This window comes from Mastigoproctus giganteus, chromosome 10 (assembly GCF_048544385.1).
Source record: "Mastigoproctus giganteus isolate SK-2022 chromosome 10, ASM4854438v1, whole genome shotgun sequence".
In the NCBI taxonomy this organism is placed as follows: domain Eukaryota; kingdom Metazoa; phylum Arthropoda; class Arachnida; order Uropygi; family Thelyphonidae; genus Mastigoproctus; species Mastigoproctus giganteus.
In genome coordinates this window covers 1,368,976-1,394,819 of record NC_143584.1, presented here as the reverse complement: position 1 = coordinate 1,394,819, position 25,844 = coordinate 1,368,976, and the positions used below count along the sequence as shown (strand labels likewise).

Genomic DNA, 25,844 nt, shown 5'->3' with positions numbered 1-25,844 from the left:
CTAGACTAACTTTTTACTGAGTAATATAAATAATAAATGGGCTGATATTTAGTATCTACTTATATAAATTCCTTAAATGTATAAGGCAGGTTTTCTTGTTTACACCAACCCAATTAACATATTGACAAGTATTATCATTGTATGATCGTAATGTATATATTGTTTCAATATTTATGTATTTCCTATTGTATAGACTAATTTATATTAACCAATCATATTATCTGCAAGTAAGCCTTATTGCTATCATAAAATTGCTAACAAAAATTTTATAAAGCCAAACGTTTGAAAATTTTATTCATATACTAACCCCTAGTATGCTCTTGATGTGAACCCATGGCCCTGTGGCTGTGACAGGTGCTATGCAACATCAACTATGCGTATGCTTTCCTTCTCTGCAATAATGACTCTCTCTCTCTCTCTCTCTCTCTCCACTACAGCCTTGAATTAAGAATTTTTCCAGTTTCAGATCGGATTTGAACACAGATCTCTCCAAATAAGTCATTATCATGGAGGACATTGATGCTTGTGAGTAACTCGCTGAAAATCTCAGATATGCAAGCTATTGTTTATTTTATGCATCAGTTTTAGGCATATCTATGCAAATGTGCATCCAATCTTCACTTTGTGAAAAACCTGAAATAACTTGCAGGGGGAGCTACTTTCTCTACTTGAGATCAGCAGCCCCATTAAAGAAGCCTTTAAGAATTCCTTGGTAATAAGGATGATATACAAGCAAACACAATAATTTTGTGTTGTGCTGTAATTAAATAACAATAGTCTTAACTAAAGCATATTAAAGTCCAAAAAAATGTTGAAAACAAGGGTGTATTAGCTGTATTCATTCATTTAAGTAATAATTTTGAAAAGTCTAACTGATTTGTTATCTATCTATTATTTAAGACAAGGATGAGAATTGTTAAAAATTAACATTTTGAAGATTAATTATTACCTCCCACATAGAATGAAACATCATTATTAATATGAATTCCTTGATTAGTGGTCTTTGTGAAATAGTCCCACATTCCAGGAGCAGGCTTACGATATATTCCTGATCCAGTTGATACCAGGACTTGCGCTGGCACTCCCAGTTTCTGAATGATCATCTCTACTTTGTGCTTGAAATCTTTAGGTGTCATTCTTCCTTGGGAAATTCCTTTCTATAATTACAAAAAAAAAAATTTTTTTTTGTAATTATAGAAATTTAATTATAGAAATAAATTAAATATATATATTTTAATTATATAAAAAAATTTTTGTAAGAATTTGTGATTGTAATTTCATTTAATCACTTGTGGTTCTCTCATGTTTAGAGATTAATCAACTTGTATGTAAGGCTGATGATATCATATGGACAGCATTACAGCATTACTGAAGAAGTGGTACAGGAAGTACAAAGAAACGTCTGAGAATAAGCTGTAATTCTTTAAGAAATTAAAAGCAGATTACACTCCATGCAGGCTTAAGTGCTCCAATTATTTCATCAAATTCCAATGACAGACTTGTTGAAATAGCAATATTTCAATAAAGAGAGAAAATTATCCATAAAGGAATTTAATAACATGCCTAAACTTATACTTTTTAAGTTGATAATTTGTTCTGTGAATGGCATGTATAGGTCAGAATATTATGTAAACCGAAGTTTCTCACAAGCATTGTAATAACAAACATATAAATTAAAATATTTAAACAAAAATATGATGATGGCATACAAATCAACAAACAAACATACATACATACAATACGCTGCAGTCATAAGTTGTTTATGATTTTATTGCAAGTTGTTGGAATACTAATATATAGTTTATCCATTAAATGTTGCTTAACATCCTTGGACATTTCAGTTAAAATTTTATTAATTTCATTTGTGAAATGGTAGTCTTACACAACCATATGTAGTATATCACATTAACATAATAAATGAATAACATAGCAGAAATGTATAAATAAGAGCTAAGGAAATTACTTAGCTGTTGCATTTTTTAGTAGGAATTACATTTATTTTATTGTAGTGAATGGCCTTGCACCTATTACAGTTATTTATTGTACTTAAAAGGGACTGCATCAATAACTTTTTATATTAAAGTTACATAATATTAAAGAAACTTTACATTAAAGTTATTGATAATTTTTAAGTCAACTTGTGAATAATAATACCATTTTTCTAAAGTGAGAAATAAGCCCAAGGATTCCAAAAGTTCAGTTTTAATTATTGCAGTGGTTTACTAGTTACCTCGATCCACCATTCAAATAATGCCTTTAACAATCACATTATGATCTGAATGGGACAATTACAGAGAACTTTCATCCTTAGTATAATTCCTCTGTAATTACTAAATGTCTTAGAAAAGACATTTAGAGTATTGCGAATGCAATCTTAGGGAAGAAGAGTCAGGATTCAGGACAAACAGGTTAAAATATCTGTGCTATGATTTGTCATAGCACAGATATTTGTGCTATGACAAATCACAGAAAAGTCGTGGGATGGGATAAAAACTTGTATTTAGGATTTGTTGATATTGAAAAAGCCGTATGGCTTTTCAATATCAATAAGTATTGGAAAATGGTTACAGGCTACACTTGGCATCAGGCAGGACTGAACCATATCACTATTTGTAATTTTCATGGACCATTTAATAAACAAACATAAGTGCTTGAATCACTTACAGGGTTTTAAATATGTGATGCAAAAAACCCTAAGCAATTACTTATACATTAATCAATCAATGCATTTATCTTAAGCAACTCTCACGAAGAAAATGGAATGATTGGTCAAACTATATACAGGTAACCCTCATATAACATGGTAGTTTGGTTCCTACAAAATCTTGTGTAATGCAAAACCATGTTATACGGGACTAAGAACCAGTACAAAAAGGGGGGTTACGTTCAAAAAGCTAGCGAAAATATGCCATTTTTTTTATAGCTATCGGAAACTTAATTTTTATAGTAATAATAACTTAACATTTTAACTTTATTTTTATAATAGTAGTAACTTATAGTAATAACTGAACAAACGTCTTACTGAACAAACTGTGATACTTACATGTGACAATGTACATTCATCTAATTTTCTTCCTCTTTGTCGCTGCTTAGCACAATCTCTTCTGCAGCATCTAGATTTCATGTACCTTCTGTTCTCTTTAAAAGTCACAAACTGCACTCTTCAAAGTCACAATTATTTTTTATGGTCTCAAACAAGCACAAGTTCAATAGCACAAAACCTAACCCAGGGATCTTCCAACAAAATATATGGACTCCCGCTTTAAACGATATGTAAAAATCAGAAGAATATTTTCTAGTTAGCAAAATAAAATTAAATTTACGCTTACATACAGCTTAATTAATATGTGCTGTAATATGTACATACTAATTGATATTTCTGTTCACTGACTTTTTTTTTTTGGTTGTAAAATTTAAAACTAAAAATGATAAGCAATTAATAACAAAGAACACGTCATGCATAAGTTGCAACAAACACGATATGGAGTGTTGAGTTTCTGAAAATTTATTTATGTTTTTTATATGATTGAATATTTCATGGAAGGGGAAACACATTTCACCATAATAACGTGAAAACTCACAGATTTCCAGCTATCAGTACTACAGCAAATGCAAGAAGATCATGTTTACTACCTGTTTATAATTGATTACACTAACAGAAAAGACCAATAAACTGGAAACTGCAAATTGTTTTTACTGTTTTATGGTAGTGACCTCCAGAAATTTGCTTTAGAAAAATATCACGAAGGCAATAACAACTAGCAAGTCAACAGCAGGGATTCACAAAAAGGAATGGAAACATTGAAAATTACATCTGACATAATAGCAGGGTTTTCTCAGCACAAAAGCTCAAAAATACTGTGTTATGTGAGATTTCTAGAAATTCTCAAACCATGTTAGAGCGAAACCTTGTAGAAGTACTATGTTGTGTGTGGATTGCCGCAATTTATCAATTGTGTTAGAGCAAAACCATGTTGTAGAAGTACAGTTATATGGAGGTTGCCTGTATATATAGTTTGACCAATGATTATATCCCACAGAAAGGGATATAATCATTGAAGGAGCAGTAATTGAAAAGGTGGATTCATATACTTATCTGGAACAAGTCATTAGCTGTAATAATGATAAATTGCTGGAAGTCAACAGAAGAATAAATTTTGGATGGATAGCATTCAGGAAATATAGTCACATACTGAGGAGCAATATCCCAATTTGTCTTAAATGTAAAATAATGAACCAATATATTCTCCCCACCATGACTTATGGAAGTGAAACTTAGGCACTCACCAAAAGAATGGAAGAGAAGCTGAGAACTACACAGCAAAGAATGTAATGAATTATATTAGGAATCAGACTGTCAGATAAGAAGAGAAACACATGGATTAGGCAGCAAATTCAAGTAAAGGACATTCATATCAAAACTAAAGAACTAAAATGGTCTTGAGCAGGATGCATAGCTTGAAGACATGATGACAGATGGACTAAGAAAATAACAGAATGGTACCCAGGAGGAGATAGAAGAAAACATGGAAGACAATGATGGAGATGGACAGATGAAATTCATGAATTCGTTGGTAGTAAATGGATGGCCATTGCACAAAACAGAAGGAACTGGAAAGTTGCTGGAGAGGCCTTCATCCTGCAGTGGATTGAAAATGGCCGATGATGATGATGATATTATTATTATTATTAGCTATATGGTGCAAGGAAGCCTGAGGCTTATGCTGCACCAGCCAAAAAAAAAATTCCTGAGTTACTCTGAGAGAGAGAGAGTGTCAAAAGCAGAAGGGAATCACCAAGAAAGAGAAGAATGATGATATCCAGCTCAGGATCCTGGGTGTGCCAAGCCCATAATACTCACCAGATGTGAGCTCCCTAGGGTTTAATGTTTCAACTGTTTTGAAATTATTACCATTATGACTCTGATTTATGCCCACCACCAGTATAGACGATACAAAACTTAGAATTTTGTTTTTGTTTCAATTTTGTAGTTATTTGTAAAACTCTCCCAGTCATCTACAGACATACATACAGATGCACTTTGTGTGGTGTCAGCAAATGACCATTACAAAACTGAACATTATTTATTAATTTTTTTTTTCTTGGGTGATTCAGAAAAAAAACAAACCCTTCCTTCCTTGCATCATTTGGCCTTACTAATACTAATATTATATCAATGATTTATACAACAGTTATAAAAAACGCCAGACATTTATAAAAACAATTGCTTCGAGAGTTAATGACATGTTTTTATATTCAAGTATGTTTAGTTTAATTCAATTAAATATTTTTAAAATTTCATGCTTTTTAAATTGTGGACTAACCCTTCCTGGAATTCAAAGGGTATCCAGTGATTTGCAAGATTGTCAAGAAATTAAACAATTATGTAATCCATTGGCAATGGGATAGAGCAGTAACGTACCTAGTGGGTGGGGATGCAGGGGGAGCATTTGCTTCCTCTGCAACATTTTTGCTTTAAATGGCACCTATGGAAGGGTGCACAATTTAATATGACAGGAAAATAGACCATATTACAAACAGACAGTAAAAGTGTCTATTTTGTTACCTTTGCTCCCCCCCCCCCCAATGAAAAACCTGGGTACTACACTGGGGTAGAGTGGATGATTTTCCAATGATCACTATTTAGCATCAGCCAAAAAATTAATTTTTTGGCCATCTGATGGTTTTTCTTAGCACTGAATAATGCAAGAGCGTTTGATCCGATTGATCTATGCTGGACATTCTGCTATTGTAATTCCAAATTATGTTTGGTTTTATTGAAATTTTTCCATTCCGGTTACGTACCTTGACCATTTCAATTGACGTGTTTGTTAGAAATAGTGAGAACTTCTCTTTTATCTCTCCACTTACATACTACAACAGTTCCATTTCATTGCCATGCAACTTCCCCTTTCTTCAATTTTCGCATCACCAAATCTTTTGGATTTTCTTTTCTGTTGGTGCATAATGTTCACATACATAAGTTTTTAGAGCAGACAACAATTTTGTCAGAGCCGTTTGTTTGTTGTTTGGTTTTTAGGAGCATTAGCAACTAAGGCCATATTTCTCTGGTGATATGCGGTGGTCATACCCCGACCTTTCCGCATCTTCCGTATTTGGTATTTGGGCTCAAACCCCGGTCTAATCAAGAAGTGTGTGCTACGCACTGCTGCTCCTGCCCACCTGGCTACGGAGGCACCTTTGTCAGAGCAACAGAATTATAAAAATTGTCCATATACAATACATATCCCTTGTCTAAGAAGTCCTCAAGCAAGTATAGCACAACTTCAGCAGTATGACCTATGTTTTGTTCAGTTTCTGATTTACTGAAGTAAATTTTTATTTTCATAACAAGGCCATGGACTTACACAGTTTGTAAAGTTTGATTCCGTATTTGTGCTCTTTATTTTTCATGTACTGGCAGAAATTCAGTCTGATGGTTTTTCTTAGCGCTGAATAATATGAGAGCATTTGATCCGATTGATCTATGCCAGACAGTCCGCTATTTTAATCCTGAATTATGTTCGGTTTTATTGAAATTTTTCCATTTCTGTTACGTACCTTAACCATTTCAACGTGTTTGTTAGAAATAGTGAGAACTTCTCTTTCATCTCTCCACTTACATGCTACAACAGGGCCACACCACAACATCATTGACTTGTCAATACAGATGTTTTTATTCAGTACGTAATTATTGCACATAACATTATTGAAATGATTCAAAATCGGTCTTACCTTGTATAGCCTGTCAGCAGATTTTAATGAATTATCTGTGAAGTGAAAATATCATAATATCAAATGGAATCTATTTTGACTCATAAATGATCCCCGAAACATAACATTGTCGAATGCACATGTACTCCAGTAATGCTCTATTGAAGGAAAAGAACAAGGACCCATTTGTAACAAAAGTCCAAGAAACACTTTCATTTCTGAGATGTCAGTGTCCTTCCATCTTGACGACAAGGCAGATTTTTGCGATTGTCCACATTTTTCAATTTCTTGCAACATGTATAAATTAGTTTGTTCGACTAATGATGTAAGAAATTCTTCCGAAAAATATAATAGGTCTACCAATTTTTGTACGTAAGTTCTGTTGTGTCCATTTTCAAACCAACGTTCTCTTCAAAAATAAATTGTTGAGGATCTTGTGCTATTTCATTCCACAAATTATTGACATTATTTGACATACTTGCCTGCAGAGAATTAGAATTGTCTTCAGGCTGGGAGCTGGCTTCATCTTCACTATCCTCACTTGAACTGTTAGAAGGTTCATAATTGTCACTGTTGGAACCAGAACCGTACGGTTCGTCAAAAATCTCTTCAAATTCCGAGTCATTCATATTAGCATAGAGATCAAGCTCTTCTTCGGTCAGTGGTTTCTTCTTATCCATGTTTTAGGTTTTTCTTTTTTTGTAAAAAAAAAAAAAAACATGTAACAAATTACTAAATACAACATATGCAGCACAGTCTGTGGATTTACGCACAGCACTGACTAATATATGGTGAATTTTGCAGGTAACAATACGTCTGAGTTAATCGAGTTAACTCGTAGTTGGCTGCAGCAAGGAATTTTCTATTACACATACCATCTACGAGATAATTTGAGAAGCTTTTTTTTACAACAATAAGCTTGTTTTGTGAGTTTTGGTGATGAATATATATTATAATTTTGGTTTTGAATAATTTAACATGCCTAACTCCGATTGGCGTCAGAGACCCGTTTACCCAAATAAGCTGTAGCAGTCAATGTGTTACTGGTAGGGCAGTGTGCATAACTTATCTTAATAAAAGATAAAAAAAAAAGAGGCATGGAATGCCCTGGAACAACTACCCTCACTGCTAACCAGTTATGGGATTTAAATTTGACCTTTTAAAAGATATATGGCAAATGGATTATAGAAATTATACTGCTGTAAAAAGGATAGCAGTTGTTAGTGGTGGTGGTACATATGTTTTTCAGGTATTCCAAGCAGCAGAAAACTTGTCTATTGTTCTTTTGCAACATTTAAACAATCCCTAGAATAAAAGATTTTTCTTAACATTGAAAAAAAAGATCGAATTCAAAGCTGCACTACTATTATCTCTGTATTTAAAAGGACATATTAAAAAATACTAAATTATTACTTAGACAATCTATGTTGAGATAAATTCTATTTAACATATATTCAGGACTAACTACAAAGTAGTTAGTGATATTTTTGATTAGATGCACTACGGTCATTCTTTCAGCAAGAATGAGGCATGCAGATAACAAAGAGCTGAACACAGAACAAAAAGCATTTTTTATGTAAATTGAAGAGAAGGCAGAAAAAATAATATTTTGCCTAATACTCAGCCAGATGAAGAAGATCTAGTCCAAAATTCCATAATTCTATACTTTGTTATTTATTGTAATGCAGAGCAAGTTTCAATGTGTTAATAATTAGATATTCTAGGTAATGTCCTCATTTAAACAAATATTAAATTAATATATTAAGAGCAGTACACTCTGAAAACATTTTGAAAGTGCACCTATTTGTGTTACAGGGCAACAGTGGTTATTTAACAGATTCCAGATATTTAAGTACCAGTATTATATAATAATATTTCAATAACACCTACCTGATTAGTAACAATCACAATTTTATACCCATCTTCCACAAGTTTTTTCAGCTTTCCTGGAACTTCTGGATAAATAATTCTAGTAAGAAGAATATACATTTATTTATTTTAGTTAATAGTTCTGTGAATAGTGTAATAAAGTGGATATTCTTTATTTTTTTTTTTTATTCATTAGATCATTTCACCTCTTTCAAGCAATTAAAATGGTCCAATTAATCAAAAATTCCTATATCTTTTGGCACAGCTTAAATGATTTTCAATCAATAGTTGCTAGGGATGCATGCTAATCTAATAAGTATTTAATATAATACTTATTGGGTTAGCATGCAGTTGTACATTGTCCATATTAAAACCATTATACCTTAAATTGTAACATATTCAATTCAAAATATTAAAAATTCATGAAATATACATATATTCACTAAGTATATAGATACCAACCCTTTACTTTCAGAAAACTGGAGGTAGGTTTTTTAAAAGAGAGACTTTGGACATGAAATTAAATTTCACTAACAACATATGGATTTTATATTAAAATACAGTCATAGGATGTTTAGCAGTAAAGCTTTGAAAAATTAGCTCAAATAGAATTTTTATATTTGTAGATTTTCATTTCGATTGTCAGTTAGATATCAACTAATTATGACTGCTTTGAGCAAAATATGGTTGTAACTTTTCCTTCTTCAGAAACGTTGAGTCATAGTTTTGTTTATAACAATGGTTCTGCTGTCTAGACCTGGCTGTCAAGAGCATTTCCGAAGCTTCACGAGAAAGAGAAACCAGAACTCAGTTTTTGTTTTTCTCACCTGGCACCTCTCACACTCAGCACTGCTATGAGGATTGTTAAAATTCTAAGCATGATTTTGGATAATTTGTTATATTTCAAGTTCCTCATGCACCTGTCAGTTACTCAATCAAGGACAACTGTAAATCAATGCTTTCTTTGTTCATAATTACTTAAGGTAGGTTCTCACAAAGAAACTGACAGAACTAATGTTACAAAAAATTCAATGCTTCATCTATTTCTTTACCTTAAATGATATCAAGAAATACTGCAAACTTGACCACAAAAAATTTCAAATTAGTAAATGATGCACTGTCAATTAATGAAATTTGTGCTATTCCAACATTTATAAGAACATTTTTCAATGGAAACTTTGTGCACCATCTCTTGTTTTAGATGTCCAAGAGCTTGGAAGTAAAAATTCTCACGACTAAGTCAGAATCATCCTTCTGGTTTAGTGTGCTATAGTAATCAACTTCCAATATGGAAATTTTAAAAACTGTTGGTACAATAAATTTGCACAAACATTCTTCAACATACCCAGGACTAATAACCATTTCCTCTTTTTAATATCCTTGCTACTCCAATTTTAGTTAGTCCTACCATAACAAGGGCATTATCAACATTAAGTGCCAGACAGTTTTTTTAAAGAAATTCCACATGCATTCAAGTTTTGTTCAGAATAAGATGCCCATGTTGTACCCCGTAGAGTTACTTTTCAGTACTGGCACTGAGAGAAGATTGCTTTTATTTATTTATTTATTTTTTTATTACGAAAGGTCTCCATAATGGGATATAGCTTGCAATGACTTTTGATTACTGCAATTTGTAACAATCAAACATGGAATATTTTTGAAAGTCATCACTGCTTCTTTCCCTCTCTGTGCAATTTCACTAACAATGCTTGTTGTGTTTGTTCTTTCACAATTGCATTTTTTTGTTATTTCATTACTGAGAAACATATTTCTGAATAACATTCCTGCATGATTAGCACAACTCAGAGGAAAATTATATTACTATGATAAGTATTGTGAGTGGATAAACATTTGGCATGTACGATGATATTAGCGTGTGAAATGACACATCTATTTTTGTATTCCTTTCTATATGGTGCACACTGTTCTTGTGTTTATTCATAAATGTCAAATTACAATGCATTTAAAACTAAAAAGTCACATCCACATACAATACACAAAGAAAATCCATTTTCAGCTTTCCAAAATTTTCCTATCCATGGAAAATTTTGTATATATGTCTTATGAAATTTTATGTTGTATTTCTGTGAAATCTTACTGAAGGACATTGTTAGTTGCTTTTGTACCACACAAGTATGAAATACTGTGGTCACACATTACAGAACATAACACCATTTTTCATGTTCCAACCAACTTCTATATGCATCCAGCAATGTAGACTAGCACACACAACCAATTCTTTAACAAAAAGAAGCAAAAATTCACACTGTTTTTGAAAACTTTCAAATTTAATGTAACTTTATTATTATTATTCTTTTTTCAAAAGAAGACAGGAAGACCTATGTTATGATAGAGAATGGAATGGAAAAGGGATCAAAAAGATGGATTTTCAGTTGTAAATCCAGAGAGTTGTCAGCTATGCTGAGCAGAATCAATAATATGCAACATTTTTAATATAGATTACTTATCACATAATCCACAGTGCAGGTCAGATGTAATGTAATGTAATGTGTTAGTGATAATTAACAAGTTACATTGACAATTAATGTTATTATTATAATAATCCCATAAAATAAACATTGTATATATACAGGTTTATATGAGAAACAATAGCAGTTAAAACAGTGGAATTATGTCAATAAGTGTAATTTAATTGACCAAACTGAAGCACACTACTTTTAAAGAAGACATCAAAAAGTGAATGATTAGGCTAAATGAGATTTAGCTGATGTTAAAGAAAACTGATAACTGAGATTCTGTAAAAAATAAAAAATAAGTGGAATTTAGAAGACCGTAGATGGAAATAAACATCAGCAAGAATAGAACCAGGACCACAACTATATTTGTGAAATGGATTAGAAATCTTTTCATTGCATTGATTAGACTCTTTCTTAATACACTGATGTAGGTGATGCAAAGTTGGGGGGGGAGGACATGTGCAAAGTGTGAAATTTTGACAGCAGAGAATATAGCCTGCCCCTTAACATAAGTCTTTACAGTGTCCCTCAAGTGCACAAGCATTCACGTGTGTGTGTGTGTACACACACACACTTCTGGGCCTCTTGTCTTTTAATTTGATTTGACTTGATTTTGGGTTTACTGGTGCACCAGCAACCTAGGCTATAATGCAGCAACCAGAAGGGCCTCTGCCTAGTCACAGCTAGCAGAACAAAGGTATAAGATTATATACTAGCTGATCTAAATTCCTCCTAGAAAATTACTATTAATAGGTTCAGTCCAGTGGAATACTTCACAGTAGGCCCACAACCACTTTAAGCTGCACCCTCAGAATGTAAAGAATGTTGGGAATGCAACCTCACCATGATACCTAAAAACATTAAAAATTGATGTATTTGACTTACAAGTGAAACTGATATCAGTTAAATCACTATTTTAGACTTCCAAGTGACAGCTTCAGCTATCAGATATGAGCAAGTTACTTTTTAAAACCAACTAAATTAAGTTAGTTGGCTGATAAAAGTAATCAAGTTTAGCACATTTGAAATGGCATACATTTTGAATAAATAGCAATATACTTCTTCCTTAGAGTAGCACTTTTTATTTTAAATATTCCCTAATGCAATACAGTGATGACTCCTAGTGAAGTGGATCCATAATATGAGATTGTTGTCTTCATAGCAAATCTACTGTTTGTTTCAGGTTAAAATGACACTAAAGAAAAGCCTATTTCCACCAGTTTACCACCTGCCTTCTGCAAAAAATAATATAATTGACATTGTATAAATCTGAATCTATACTTATCTATGAAAGAACTGGCACAAGGAATATTAAACAAATTTTCCATTAATTCAGTCCTATATCTGTCCTTATGCAAAAAAAAAGAAAAAAAAAAAGCCTTATTGTAAAAGTAGGGCAATAATCTTGTTCTGTATGTTGTTTTGAGCAAACTAAATGTGGTTTATCAATCTCATTATGTGGAAGAGCTTCACTTGCTCCAAAAGCACTGCTTCCCTTGAAAAGGCAGTGGTGTATCATCATGAGTTTAGGCCCTGGTGAAACATAATTCATTTATTTTTTTAAGGTAATTTTTATTTTTCCTTTTCTAATGCAGATCCCCAATAGAAGCATTGAAGAAATCAGCAGTGTATTACTCTGACTAACTATTTACTTCAAATAGTGTGACCTCAACATCAGTTGAGTAAAAGCAGTGGGCATGGTGAATTCCCTCAAGAAAGATCCATAAACCATTTCATCCATGCTCGGAGAAGCCTCAGCTTTAACTCTGCTCACACATTCAGACTTAGGAGCTGTCATTGATAACTAGCTGAAATTCAGCTACCACATTGATACTTCTCAATATCTGATCAACTCAACTCTCAATGAACTTTTTCATTATGTCTGAGACAAGTCACAACTCTGAAATATATGATGACTGTTGTTTATCCCTTAACTACCTTACCTTATATTGCTGAGACCTGGGCATCAGCAGCACTGACAACTATCAGATGGATGTTTTTCAGCAGGGTATCGACTCCTTAAATGGGCAAGACAAACATAGGATCTGAACCCCAGCTCTATACTACAACAATGGCCCTGGTCCTAGGCATCCCTAGGCATCTCACTGGTTTTCATGAGTAGCACACTAGTTATATTACAGTCTTCTCCACACCAGGTGAAAAAGGCTCGGTTTGAATCCTGTTCTGGAAATTTTTAGGTTTCCCTCTCCTGGAAACTTTGTTTTTCATCCAACAAACAGAAAAATCAACTACAGAACACATAATGACCAGACATAATACACATGAGTGGACAATGTTCTTGGGTAAATTAACATAATTTTTTTCTTCTCTCTCACAGAAGAAAACCAACTTGCCATTGTAGCAAAACAGATGTTGATTGGCCTCATCACATCTCTCTCATACTGGTATACAAGGGATATGAGAATATCCCTTGCTCAGTTTAGAGAAACCCCTAACAATCTGCTCTCTCCAATTCTGCCTGCACCTTAAAGATCACTTTGTCTCTCATCAGCTGCTAGAGTGAGTCCAGGAAATCAATGCTGACCTCAGAAAATTTTTCACAAACCACCCTTACAGAAACAACATTCTTAGAACTCAAGCAGGACTTAGTAATCCATGGTGGGATATCCATCATGCAACAATGGTGTTCCATCATGACACTAGACCACATCAATGCCATGATGATGATAGATCACCAAGGATCTGAACTACTAGGCACACCTCAGATAGTTTTTTTAGCACCAGTCTTCATGAGCAATCAACTCCAGCAATGCTTCCACTTGGTCTCCAGGAGCTCTATATTTGGATGTTGGGCTCCCTCTTGTGCATTTCTCTTGAACTGTGTAGACAGCTTCTTGTATCCATTTTCAGTACCTTTCCAATTATATATCAAAGTTTTATAATTTTATTTTTTTTTATAATTTTTAATCCCACTCTCAATTTAGTGCTCTCTCTCTCTCTCTCTCTCTCTCTCTCTCTCTCTCTCTCTCATTGTAACATTCTGAAAATGTGATCAAATTCTGGAAATGTGACCATTTGGAAACAGATGTTGACTAGTCATTTTTTTTTTTTTGTTTTTTTTTTGTGCTGCTTACTCAGGACAAGACTTCAATAGAACATAATGCATGGGCACATGCACACTTCTATAGCAGGAGTTCAACATTTCATTAACTATTTGTCTTTTTTTCATAGCTGTGAAATTTTATTATTTTTAAATTTTATTATTATTTTTTTTATAATAAGGGTCTGCTCATTGTTTTCTTAATGAACAATTGATTTGATGCAGCAGACAGATATAATTGTTTACATCTGCCTGCTGCTGCTGCAGTCTTTTTAAAACTTTTAATACTCTGTGGACAATTTAGGGATAAATTCTGTGCAAATTTACAATTATCACTGAGTATTTCATGATATATGACCAGGGCTGCGTTAATGCTATGGCCAAAGCAGCCTTGGTCACAGGTCTCATTTTCAGTGTAAATATTTTCTAAACTAGTGATGAAAATTTCTAATAATAATAATAAACCAAGAAAATGTGTAACATAAAAGCATACTTAAACTTAACTTTAGTGTTTAAATTTTATTCTTTTACCTTTTTATTGTACAATAAATAAGTTAAAAATTTCTATTAAAATTGTTATCATTACTTTATTTTTCAAGTCAAAAAACAAAACATTTTTGAGCTCTTATTTGACATTGTTATCAAGGAATTATTATTCCTTGAAAAATTTTATTTTATTTATTTTTTGTTATTTTATTTTATTATTATTTTTTTGGCTGGTGCAGGAGCATAAGCCGTAGGCTTCCTTGCACCATGTGGCCATTGCTAATACTAATTATTCACAATATAAATATAAAAACCTATGTAGTATATTGTATTATGTTGTATTTATTTATATATATATATATTAAAGGAGCCTCAAATTTATATATGGCAGGGGGCCTATTTCATCCTTAATCCGGCACTGTATATGACTATAAGTGAAATTTTCATTAAAAGAGTTATTATGCAGAAGAAAATCTGCAAAAGTGTGAACTGTGAATATCTTGAATTATATATATATCTAGATTTTTTTTTTCATAATTACATGTCTGGGATTACAGTTCATGTAAAGAAAAAAAGTCATGCTTTTCATATAAATCTAGTAACATCATTAACTGGACATGTGATCTAACTGTTATAATTAATATAACTTCTATAAGTGGACCTACCTCCAGTCATCTCTGTTTGTAGGGAAAACTTTGCCTGATTGTGTACATATCAAAGTATTATCCAAGTCAAAGCATGCAATCTGTAAACAAAACAAAATAGACAGAGAACATTAATACATATTATTTATGAGATTAATTTAGTCATTACATCCATTCAGATAGTTCAAATAACACAAGCATATTACATCCACTGTGCAATCAATATTCATAAATGATATCTGTACAAATATTCTTTCAATTTTATACGAATGCTAGTTGATCATATATTAGCATGTTAGCTATGCAATTTGTTGTATTACATTCTAATGGTACATTATAAAATATTTTCTAACACTACAAACAAACCATTTCTGAGATTACTTACACAAGAAAAATTAAAGCTTTGAATTACTCAATTTATTTTTTGCATGCAATGCACCAAGCAACTAGCTGATACACACAGTTGTTGCAAAAGGGGCTTTTAATTTAAAAACGTCCTCTGTCACAGTGTAGTGGTTTCACTACTTGCTTGGAAAGTTTGATTCCTGTCTATGACTGAAGAAATTTCTAATTCTAACCATAACAACAACTACAGCCTTTAATTGAGGCTGTAGTTGTTGTTATGGTTGTTATTGTTATTTGTAGCATTAGCAACTAAGGCCATATTGCTCCAGGGATATGCGGTGGTCATTTCCTGACCTTTCCGCATCCTCCGTATTTGGTGGTCACGGGCTCAAACCCCGGTCTGATCAAGAAGCGTATGCTAAGCACTGTTGCTCCTGCCCACCTGGCTACGGAGGCGCCGAGGCTGTAGTTAACCAATCCCATTATATAAGGCTATTGTTAGACACACTTAGAATACTGTGTTCAAGTATGGAGACCACACCTAAAGAAAGACATTGTTCTTCTTGAAAGGGTCCAAAGGCGGGTAACTCACCTGGTGAGGGTGTTCTGTATGTAACTAATGTAATATGCTTGTCAGTTGCTGATGCATCTAAGACCTAACAACAACAATTCAAAAACCTAATATAGATTAGTACGGCAAAATTTGGCCTATATAAAAGCCTCAACTCTCCTGAACATACTTTCTGGTAAGCATTGACCAGAATTTGTTTCATACTTTCTGGTAAGCATTGACCATATGAGGAAAGACTTCGAATATGTGGGTTTCAGAGCTTGGAAACTAGGCACCTTAGAGGAGACTTGATTGAGGTGTTTAAGGCTTTGAGAGGCATAAGCAAAATGAATAAGATCGAAAATTTCACAGTTATAAATGATTCTAAAACTAGGGGCCATAATTTCAAGTTACATGGGGAGTTGTTTAGACTGGATTGCAGGAAGTTTAATTTTAGCCAGTGAATTATAAATTACTACAATGGGAGGTATAAGTTACCTACATGGGTGGTAGAGGCTGACAGTCTGGGGAAATTCAAAGGTCAGCTGGATAATTACATAAGGGAGGAGGTAAATGCATAGGTTATCCATTTCCTTTTCTCTTATTAATTTTTATTATTTATTTATTTTTTTAAATTTTCTTCTTATTCTTATTAATTTTTTTTATTCTTATTATTTTATTTTATGTATTTTTTGTTATATTTTATTATTATTTTTTTGGCTGATGCAGCATAAGCTATAGGCTTCCTTGCACTATGTGGCCATTACTAATCGCTGGGGTTCCCCCCCATGAGTCACAAATGACTGTTTTCAGCCTGTACAACATGTAAATTTGCCTGTGAACACATCTGTACAGAACTAATACACAATGCAATGTGTATTAGTTCTGTATGTAACTAATGTAATATGCTTGTCAGTTGCTGATGCATCTAAGACCTAACAACAACAATTCAAAAACCTAATATAGATTAGTATGGCAAAATTTGGCCTATATAAAGGTCTCAACTCTCCTGAACATACTTTCTGGTAAGCATTGACCAGAATTTGTTTCATACTTTCTGCAAAGTAGCTGCCAGAGCTGGTTTGGAAGAAGGCCATTTTGGCTACAGACTAATCTGACACTCCAGTTCATCACATAGGAAGATTGGGTCCAGGCTCTTAGCTAGCCGTTCCAACTTTTTCATTTTGCTATCCAAACCAGTCCTGTATGACATGGAGTGCTGTTGTGCTGATGACAGCAGGAGGATATTTCAGTGCAGTAGTTTTGGTTTTTGATGGTGGGGATCATCTGTACCAACTGAAGCCTGAGGATAGGTACTTAGTGTTAAAACTTGGGAGGGATTGCATAAAGAATACTGGCCAGTCAGCTGATGAGAATTCATTAAGGCTTGGAAATAGCTGGTTCTCGTGGTGTCTCAGGTGTTTAAATATATAGCAGATTCATGTTCTCAGGTGATGCTATACAATTTAAATATTAGTAGATTAGGCAGAAATATGGATAATGGTATTTGTCTCTAAGTTCAGCATAAGCCCATGCATTAAACCCGGGCACCTGGCCTCAGGTCTTCAGTGGGAGCAGAATGATTCCCACAATTGAAAATTTTATTTGACAGGCCCAATTATTAGTATTACTAGTGTAGGTAGCATATAACTGTTCAAGATGTTCAAGTAGGTCATGGGCTTCATGGTTTCGGGCATCATCACCAAGTCAAACCAACCAGCTGAAAAGACTGCCACCAAACTTCATTGTTGAGATAACACATTCTGGCAGGAGGCATTCTCAGGACAATCTGCACACTCAAAATAACCTTAGGAACAAAACACTGTGTAGCAAGATTTGTCATCCATAGTACCTTCTGCTGTGAGTCCATAGACATCAGGAACAACACCTCTCCAACACTATTTCTCAGTGGCAAACATGATATTATTGAGCTTATGTGCAGTTGTCCCACCAATGAAATGATAGCAATGCAGCTTTGTACAGATGGTTGACTTGGCACCTCCATAGCCAGGTGGGCAGGAGCAGTAGTGCGTAGCACACACTTCTTGATAGACCGGGGTTCGAGCCCGTGATTACCAAATATGGAGGATGCGGAAAGGTCAGGGAATGACCACCGCATATCCCGGAGCAATATGGCCTTAGTTGCTAATGCTCCTAAAAACCAAATAACAAACTAACAAACAAACAGACGGTTGACATACTGAAGAATGTTCCTGTGGCTTCTTGGACTTGCTCCATGATGTTTTATGCAGACATGTGTGAGCCACAAACTACACTTTGCAGAGTAAGCATGGATTGAGTAAGCATATGTGAGCCACGAACTACACTTGGTAGTTTGGTGAAAACATCCAACGAGTTTGTGAGACTGTCCACATCTTTTTTTTTTTTTTTTTTTGAGGTATCCTCTAGAGAAGTGATTTTCAAACTTTTTTTGACCATAACTCCCAGTAAGAAATACATTTTACATTGTGACTTAGTACATGCACTCAGTACATGTGTGTGTGTATGTGTGTACATATGTGATGCTGGTTGCAACAACTAAACTGATTTCACGACCCATGGGTTGCAACCTGCAGTCTGAAAAACATTGCTCTAGAATCTTCCATCTTTGAATAACATCTATTGTAGTGGATTTTAGGAGGTTCAGATAAGTCACAGTGTGTGTGTGTGTGTGTGTGTGTGTGTGTGTGTGTGTGTGTGTGTGTGTGTGTGTGTGTGTGTGTGTGTGCGTGTGCGTGTGTGCATTTGGGCGCGTGTGCGTGCGCACGTGTGTTCACAGAAAAAGTTATTGATACAGCCTCCAAACACCATCCCGTGTTGAAATTGTGTAAGTTCTAATGAATGATGCATACTAGATTTTAATGTATTGCTATCTCACAGGCAGACCCATGAGATTTTTCTGTACTGTAGAGGGACTTCTGTACATCGAACACATTCATAGAAGGATGTCTGGGCACTTTTGGTCATTGGTCATATAGTGTACATTATAAACCCTTAAGACGTACTTAAAAACCCTCAAAGATAATTTACATTATCACTATAAAGTTCTTAAACAAAATAGCTGTTTCAGAGAAGTTGGATTCTTGCAAAAGCACTGTGAGTCAGCATTAGTAGAGGCATTTTTTTTTTTTTTTTTTTTTTATGAGAACCCCAAACACGAGAGGTATTAGAACCTATAGTACTTAGTACCGTGCTTGGGTTGGAGGTTGAGAAGACGAAAGAAGATATTTGTTGACATTGGACTTGAACTTCTGTAGATTGTAATTTTCAGGAAATACGTATGAAGGAAGGTTGTTCCAGAAAACGGCAGTTGAATGAATAAATGAGGAAGATGAAAAGTTGGTTCTGTGGGTTTGAAGTTGGACAGCAAATGGATGTTGGCTGGTGGCGGCACGTGTTTGGACTGTTTTGAAAGAGAGAGCAGGAATTATAGAAGCCAATTCAGAAGAACAGTGCCCATGGAAGTATCTGTAGAAGAGGCATGCAGCAGAAACAGTACGTCTATGAGAAAGCGAGTGGAGAGACTCTGTTAGAGATGAATCATTAATTAACCTAACTGCCCTCTTCTGAATGGAATCAAGAAGCCTGAGAGAGGTTTTGGGGGGCACCACCCCAGATGTGGGAACAATATTCCATGGCAGGGCGGATTTGCGATTTATACAGAGTGAGCAGCTGTTTGGAAGAAAAGTAACGCCGAGAGCGAAAGAGAAAACCAAGTTTTTTAGATGCAGAGGAAGCAATATTTGTAATGTGCTTGTGCCAAGAGAGATTAGAAGTCAGGGTAATCCCCAAAAGAGATATATCATTTTGCCTAGAAATTGGAGTGTCACTGAAGATAAGCATAGGAGCAGAAGAATCCTTTTTGCGAGATATAAGACAAGACTGAGTTTTAGAAGGGTTGAAATCAACTAAGTTGTCTTTGCCCCACTGGAGAATTACCTGAAGATCGGCATTTAAGGAATTGGCAGCAGATTTTCGAGAACTTGAAGCTGATTGAGCAGGACAAGGTTTCTCAAAATGGAAAGTTGAATGCAATGTGCTATCATCGGCAAAACTATGGATAGGATTTCCAGTCAATGGAAGAAGGTCATTGATATACAAGAGGAAAAGAGTGGGGGAAAGAACTGAACCTTGGGGGACACCGGCATTAGTGGAGAAGTTAGAAGACAGAGAGCCATCTACCATCACCCTCAGTGAGCGATCAGAGAGAAAACTGGATAACCAATTACTAAAAACAGTTGGCAAACCATAAGATGGAAGCTTGTTTAGAAGACCTTTATGCCAAACATGATCAAAAGCCTTTGAGATGTCAAGAGCAACTACTTGTGTTTCACCGAACATTTCCATTGAATTAGTCCATAAATGGGTAACATAAGCCAGAATATCACCAGTGGATCGACACTGACGGAATCCATACTGGCGATCGTTGATCAGACGGAAGGTTTCTAGGTAGTTTAAGAGTTGGCGGTTAATTGATTTCTCCATTACTTTAGAAAGAGTAGAAGTAATTGCAATGGGACGATAATTGGATGGGAGGGATTTGTCACCCTTTTTAGGAACTGGCTGGATATGAGCAAATTTCCAAGCAGAAGGAAAAACACCTTTGGAATAAGAAAGTGAAAAAAGGCGGCAAAGAATAGGAGTAAGTTCAGGAGCACAAGTTTTGAGAACAAGTGGAGAAATACCATCAGGACCTGGAGCTTTCTTAGCATCAAGATTCATCAAAATCCTTCTGATATCCTTTTGACGGAAGACCACAGGAGGCATTGAATGGAGCGTGTTAGGAATGGTGGGAGGTGTTTTACCAAGATCATTAATACATGAGCTGGAAGAAAAATGGGATGCTAGCAGGTCAGCTTTATCCTTGGCTGAAGTGACAACAGAACCATCTGGTTTGGACAGAGGTGGGAGCAGAGATGGGCAAAAGTTGCGGCCAATAGCTTTGGCAAGAGACCAGAATGCTCGGCTACCATTAGGGCAAGAAGCAAGTTTTCTACTCTTAGCCTGTTCAAACTCTAGTTTGGACTGATTAATAACTGCTTTACAATTGTTGCGAGCTTTGGTGTAGGCAGAAAATGAAACTGAAGAATTAGAAACAAGCCAATTACGATATGCAACATTCTTCTCTTGGACAGCCTTAGCACATTTATTGGAAAACCAAGGTTTAGATAAAGGACGAGATTTTAAAGTGGAGTGTGGGATAAAGGATTCCATTCCTGCAAGAATAATTTCACTGACACGATCTGAGCAAACGTTGACATCAGAAGTTTTGAAACAGTAATCAGACCAAGGAAAAGAAGAAAAGAAGTCTTGCAGGTCATCCCATTTTGCATTCTTGTAATGCCAAACAACACTAGGTTGGGAACAGCCATGAGATGAAGGTTCCATTGGAGAAGAGACAATCACCAAGTTGTGATCTGAAGTGCCTAAAGGACCTCTCACTTCGACCTTGTACTTAGAAGGGTTGTTTGTGAGAAAAAGATCAAGCGTATTGGCTGTATGATTAGGATTGTCCGGTATTCTTGTAGGTAAATGAACAATCTGTGCTAGGTCATTAGTAATTGCAAAAGCCTCAGCATCTCGACCTGCTGGGTCGGTGTGACTAGAAAATGGAAGCCAGCTGGAGTTGTGAACGTTAAAATCACCAAGGAAAATTACCTCACTGTTAGGAAAGTTAGACTGGAGAAAGTCAAGTTGCAAAGAGAAGAGAGGAAGTCAAAGAGCTCCAAGTGATTAGTGGAGTTTGGAGAACGGTAGAGACAACAGATGAATTTGACACAATGAGGTAGAGAGATTTTAAGCCAGAGAAGATCAAAGAGAGGAGATTCCAAATTGCCAAGTCTCTGACAGGGAATATCAGAACGGACATATGCACAAGTACCACCTTTGAGGCGAAAGGAATCATACAGCAAATAATTTGGACATCTGAGATGAGAAGTAGTTGAATCAACTGATAACTGAGATTCAGTCAGAAAAGGTACATGGGGTTTGGAAGACTGCAAGTGGAAATGGACATCGTTGAGATTGGAATTAAGACCACGTATATTTGTGAAATGAATTAGGAAGTCCTTGGGAGGTTTAAGATCTTTTCGCAGATAAGCTTGCTCTATTATTTTTTTTTTATTTATTTATTTTTTTTTTTTTATTTTGATGCAAGAAAGCAAGCTTATGCAGCATCAGCCAAAAAAAAAAAAAAAAAAACCCTCCCATTTCATCCCTTTGTTTGCTCCAAATGCCTGTCCAGCTCAGCCTTAAATTTATTTAGGCTATTAGCTTCCACAACAAAAGATGGAAGCCTGTTCCACCAATCAACTACCCGCTGGCTAAAGGTAGTTGATTGGTGTTACAGCAGAAACTAAATATATGATTCGCCAATATACAGACCACTGGTATTCTAGGTCAGTTTGCATGTAAATGGGAGGAAAAATTTCCATGGAGAATTCTTCCTGTCTATGACAGGAGTCAAATCTTTTTCTAAATGGGGAAGAGCAACATACTTAGGGTGACTAAACCCCTGTTCACAGTTTTCTAGGATTGTCTTGAATTAGGGTGTAATGCCAAATGTTCCCAAAACAAGCTGTGGACACTGTTGTACCGATTTTACAGTAAAGCTCATTTTCTGAATTGTTAAAATTAATAATACATGACTATACCCTGTTAAATTTATAATACAATTTGTTTTTTTATCATGGTAGTTAACATTAAGTAATCAATAACAACACAATGAACTGTATGTTTTGCTTATTCAAGCAATACATATTTTATAATTATTGATAAAATAGAACATCAAATATTTTATTTCCTCCCCTTTCAGTAAAATTTCTAGGCATAAATACACAGCAATATTCAAATTAGTAGACATTTAACAAAAAAGAATGCTCTGATGATAAAGTTCACACAACAACTGCATGACATTTTTAAGCAGTGGTGATGGTGGTCATAATGATATAAAAGCTTACTTAAAGAAAAACAAGTAAAACTGCTGAGGCAAAACTGCAAATTCTGCCTTCCCCTTGCAAGATACTCAAGCGGGTCTGCTCTATGTCCTTTAATGACCATACTGAAACAACTGTTGGATCCTCTGAATTTTTGGGCACCTCCAAGGTAGTAAACCTAGTGGTACTATATGTCACCCCTGCAAAATTACCACTATAGACAGAACTGTGGCAAACAGCAAATTCCATCCCTCGTTACACGAAGAGGATGTAGTGTCCTTCATGGTACCATAGATTGTGATTACATGGCTCCTGACTTCAGATTCCTCAAAACAAGTCAACTACTTTTATTACCACAGTATTCTAGTGGAAAATTAAAATAAAGTGCTGCTGAGTTTTCTTGCCTATTTTCTTAGTGTGGCTGAGAAGAAGAAGATGAAGTAACACTCTTTGGCAAAAAGTGATCAAATAATGAAACACCAAGGTGGTGTCATATATTAAGTGCCAAAATTAACAAGGCTATGATATGTCAGTATATTGTGTCTGTAACAGCATGTAGTCTTCAGTTGGTTTGCTGGATGAAAAACCTGAGTTCCTGGTGAAAGTCATACAACCCTTCCATGAGATCAATTAAATTGGCTTTGTCAGAGGCAGTGAGATTATACACTAACTGATCTGGAAGCCTCCTAGAGAGTTACCAATAGGTTCGGTCCAGTGGACTATCTAGTGGCCGGCCTGAAAACACTGTTTTAGAGCTGACCCCTGGAAATGTAAGGATCTCCCCATGATGTTCATCATAACCCCAAAAGGCATCAATCACATTGCATGATGGAAGAAATGGCAGAGTTTCCGAAGCTTTGTTTTGGAGAATAAACATGGGAACTCCCACTTCAAACCTTCACTAAGCAAAGTGGTGGTATTCTACCAGATGATCAGAGTCATCTACCACCTAGTATTGCCTGGTAACACAAAGGGGCGGCGTTCCTCTGTGTGGTGTGGGTGCCACACATCGACCCCTGCTTATGTTGGTTCACAAAGGTATTTCCTGGTAACACGAAGGGTTGGCATTCCTCTGTTGTGCCACACTTCGACCCCTCCAGTACGCTAGGTACTATATTTCAGGACTTGCACATGGGGGTTATACCCAAGGTTACTAACAGTCCCACCATTGTGAAGGTGCAAGTAGAGGATCTGGCTGTCAGGGACTGACCGGACTTTGCCAAAATTATGTCCACTTCACTTGAGTGTCACCTGAATATCAGTTCTATCAGCATTTTAAACTCCCAGGAACTAAACCCAGCTTGGCATGCCTGAAAGAATGTCTGTGACAGTTTCAAAGACCAAATTGCAGTATCTGGAGACGGCATCTGAGTAGTGATGTGATTGAGGTGTTTAAGACTTTGAATGGATTGAGTAAGCTGAATGTGAATGGCATTCTTCCATGAGAGGACATAAAAATTTAAGTTGAGAAAGGATGATTGCAGGATGGATGTGCAGAAGTTTACCTTCAGCCAGCAGGTGATTGACTGTGGGAACAGACTTCCATCCATTGTTATTGTGGAAGTTAGATGGTTTGAATAAATTCAAGGAAGAACTACACAAATTCTTGGAAAGTAAGGATGGATGAAATGTGTGTGTGTGTGGTTTTTTTTTTTTTTTTTGGCTGATGCTATATAAGCCTGCTTTCTTGCATCGTTTGCCACCACCACTATTACTACTTCAGAACAACTAAACAATAGGTAAAATGAGCTGATTAAAAATTCCTTCAAGTTGATAACGACATAATTTAAGTTAACAGCAATAATTAAAAAATAATTTTTCAACTTACTTTTGAACAGCCTGTTATTCCTTTACTTGTAAATACTAGCAATTTCCCATTCTCCTCTTCTATCCAGCTATCCTTGGGTGCTGAATTATTTTTCTTGCTTGGAGAATCAGTAACCTTTTTATGTGAAGCTGAACCCATTTTTTGTTGCATCAGTGCTAGCTGTGCTTTCACATCTTCCAAATGTTTATCATAATCATGAGCACCATTCTCATCATCTTTTTAAAAAAAAAAAAAAAGTAATGAAAGCATATCACAGAGGTGTCAAACGAAATTTCAATAAGTTTTACTCTTTACATATTAAACATTAATTTAAATGAATTTGAGAGTGTTATACAGCTACTAACTCTAGCAGTATAGATTTTACAGAACAATTTTTAAAGCTACAGCTAACTATATTTCTAATTATAAGTATTTAAATTAAAAATATGGTACTAACATTCTTTTGAGGAAAATCCACATGAAGCACTAAGTGCTTTGGAGAAGGGGAATAATAAATCCTAAATATAAGTAATGATACCACAAAGGACAAAAATGTGTTTTCCCTTAAACTTTTAAGGGGATGTGGTACCTAATATAGTTAAAATCACCTGCAAAAGCCTTGTCGATCAATTCGTCCCTGGAAATATTGTGATCGATTTGGCCCTGGAAAGATTGTGGAAGGCACAAGAATCTGTACTTGTTAACAGGAGAGACTGCTTCTACTGGGATGGGATATACTTAAATAGAAAGGGTGCAAGAATATTTGCTGATGTTATTGAGGCAGTGTTAGGTGGGTCAGAAAACAGCAAGATTGGGGGGGGGGGGGGAACAAGGACGAATAAATTAACAGTAGCCACTGGCAGAGGTGAAAGTGATTCTTACACTGCTTCTTTTGGAATGAGCAGCAGTCTGGAAAACAAGATGCAGGGTATTTCAGAGACTGCTGGGAATCATTG

At 35.2% G+C, this 25,844-nt stretch overlaps 1 protein-coding gene across 1 annotated transcript in view; it reads right to left on the bottom strand.

The window, feature by feature from the left end:
* Positions 1-25,844, bottom strand: part of PNKP (Polynucleotide kinase 3'-phosphatase) — a 106,048-nt gene that overhangs the window by 65,182 nt on the left and 15,022 nt on the right. The window contains exons 3-6 of the mRNA XM_090382286.1: positions 24,910-25,124; positions 15,273-15,352; positions 8,605-8,683; positions 950-1,157 (exon numbers count right to left, since the gene is read on the bottom strand). Of these exons, the coding sequence (XP_090238412.1) occupies positions 950-1,157; positions 8,605-8,683; positions 15,273-15,352; positions 24,910-25,124 (582 nt within the window). The remainder of the gene's footprint in view (positions 1-949; positions 1,158-8,604; positions 8,684-15,272; positions 15,353-24,909; positions 25,125-25,844) is intronic.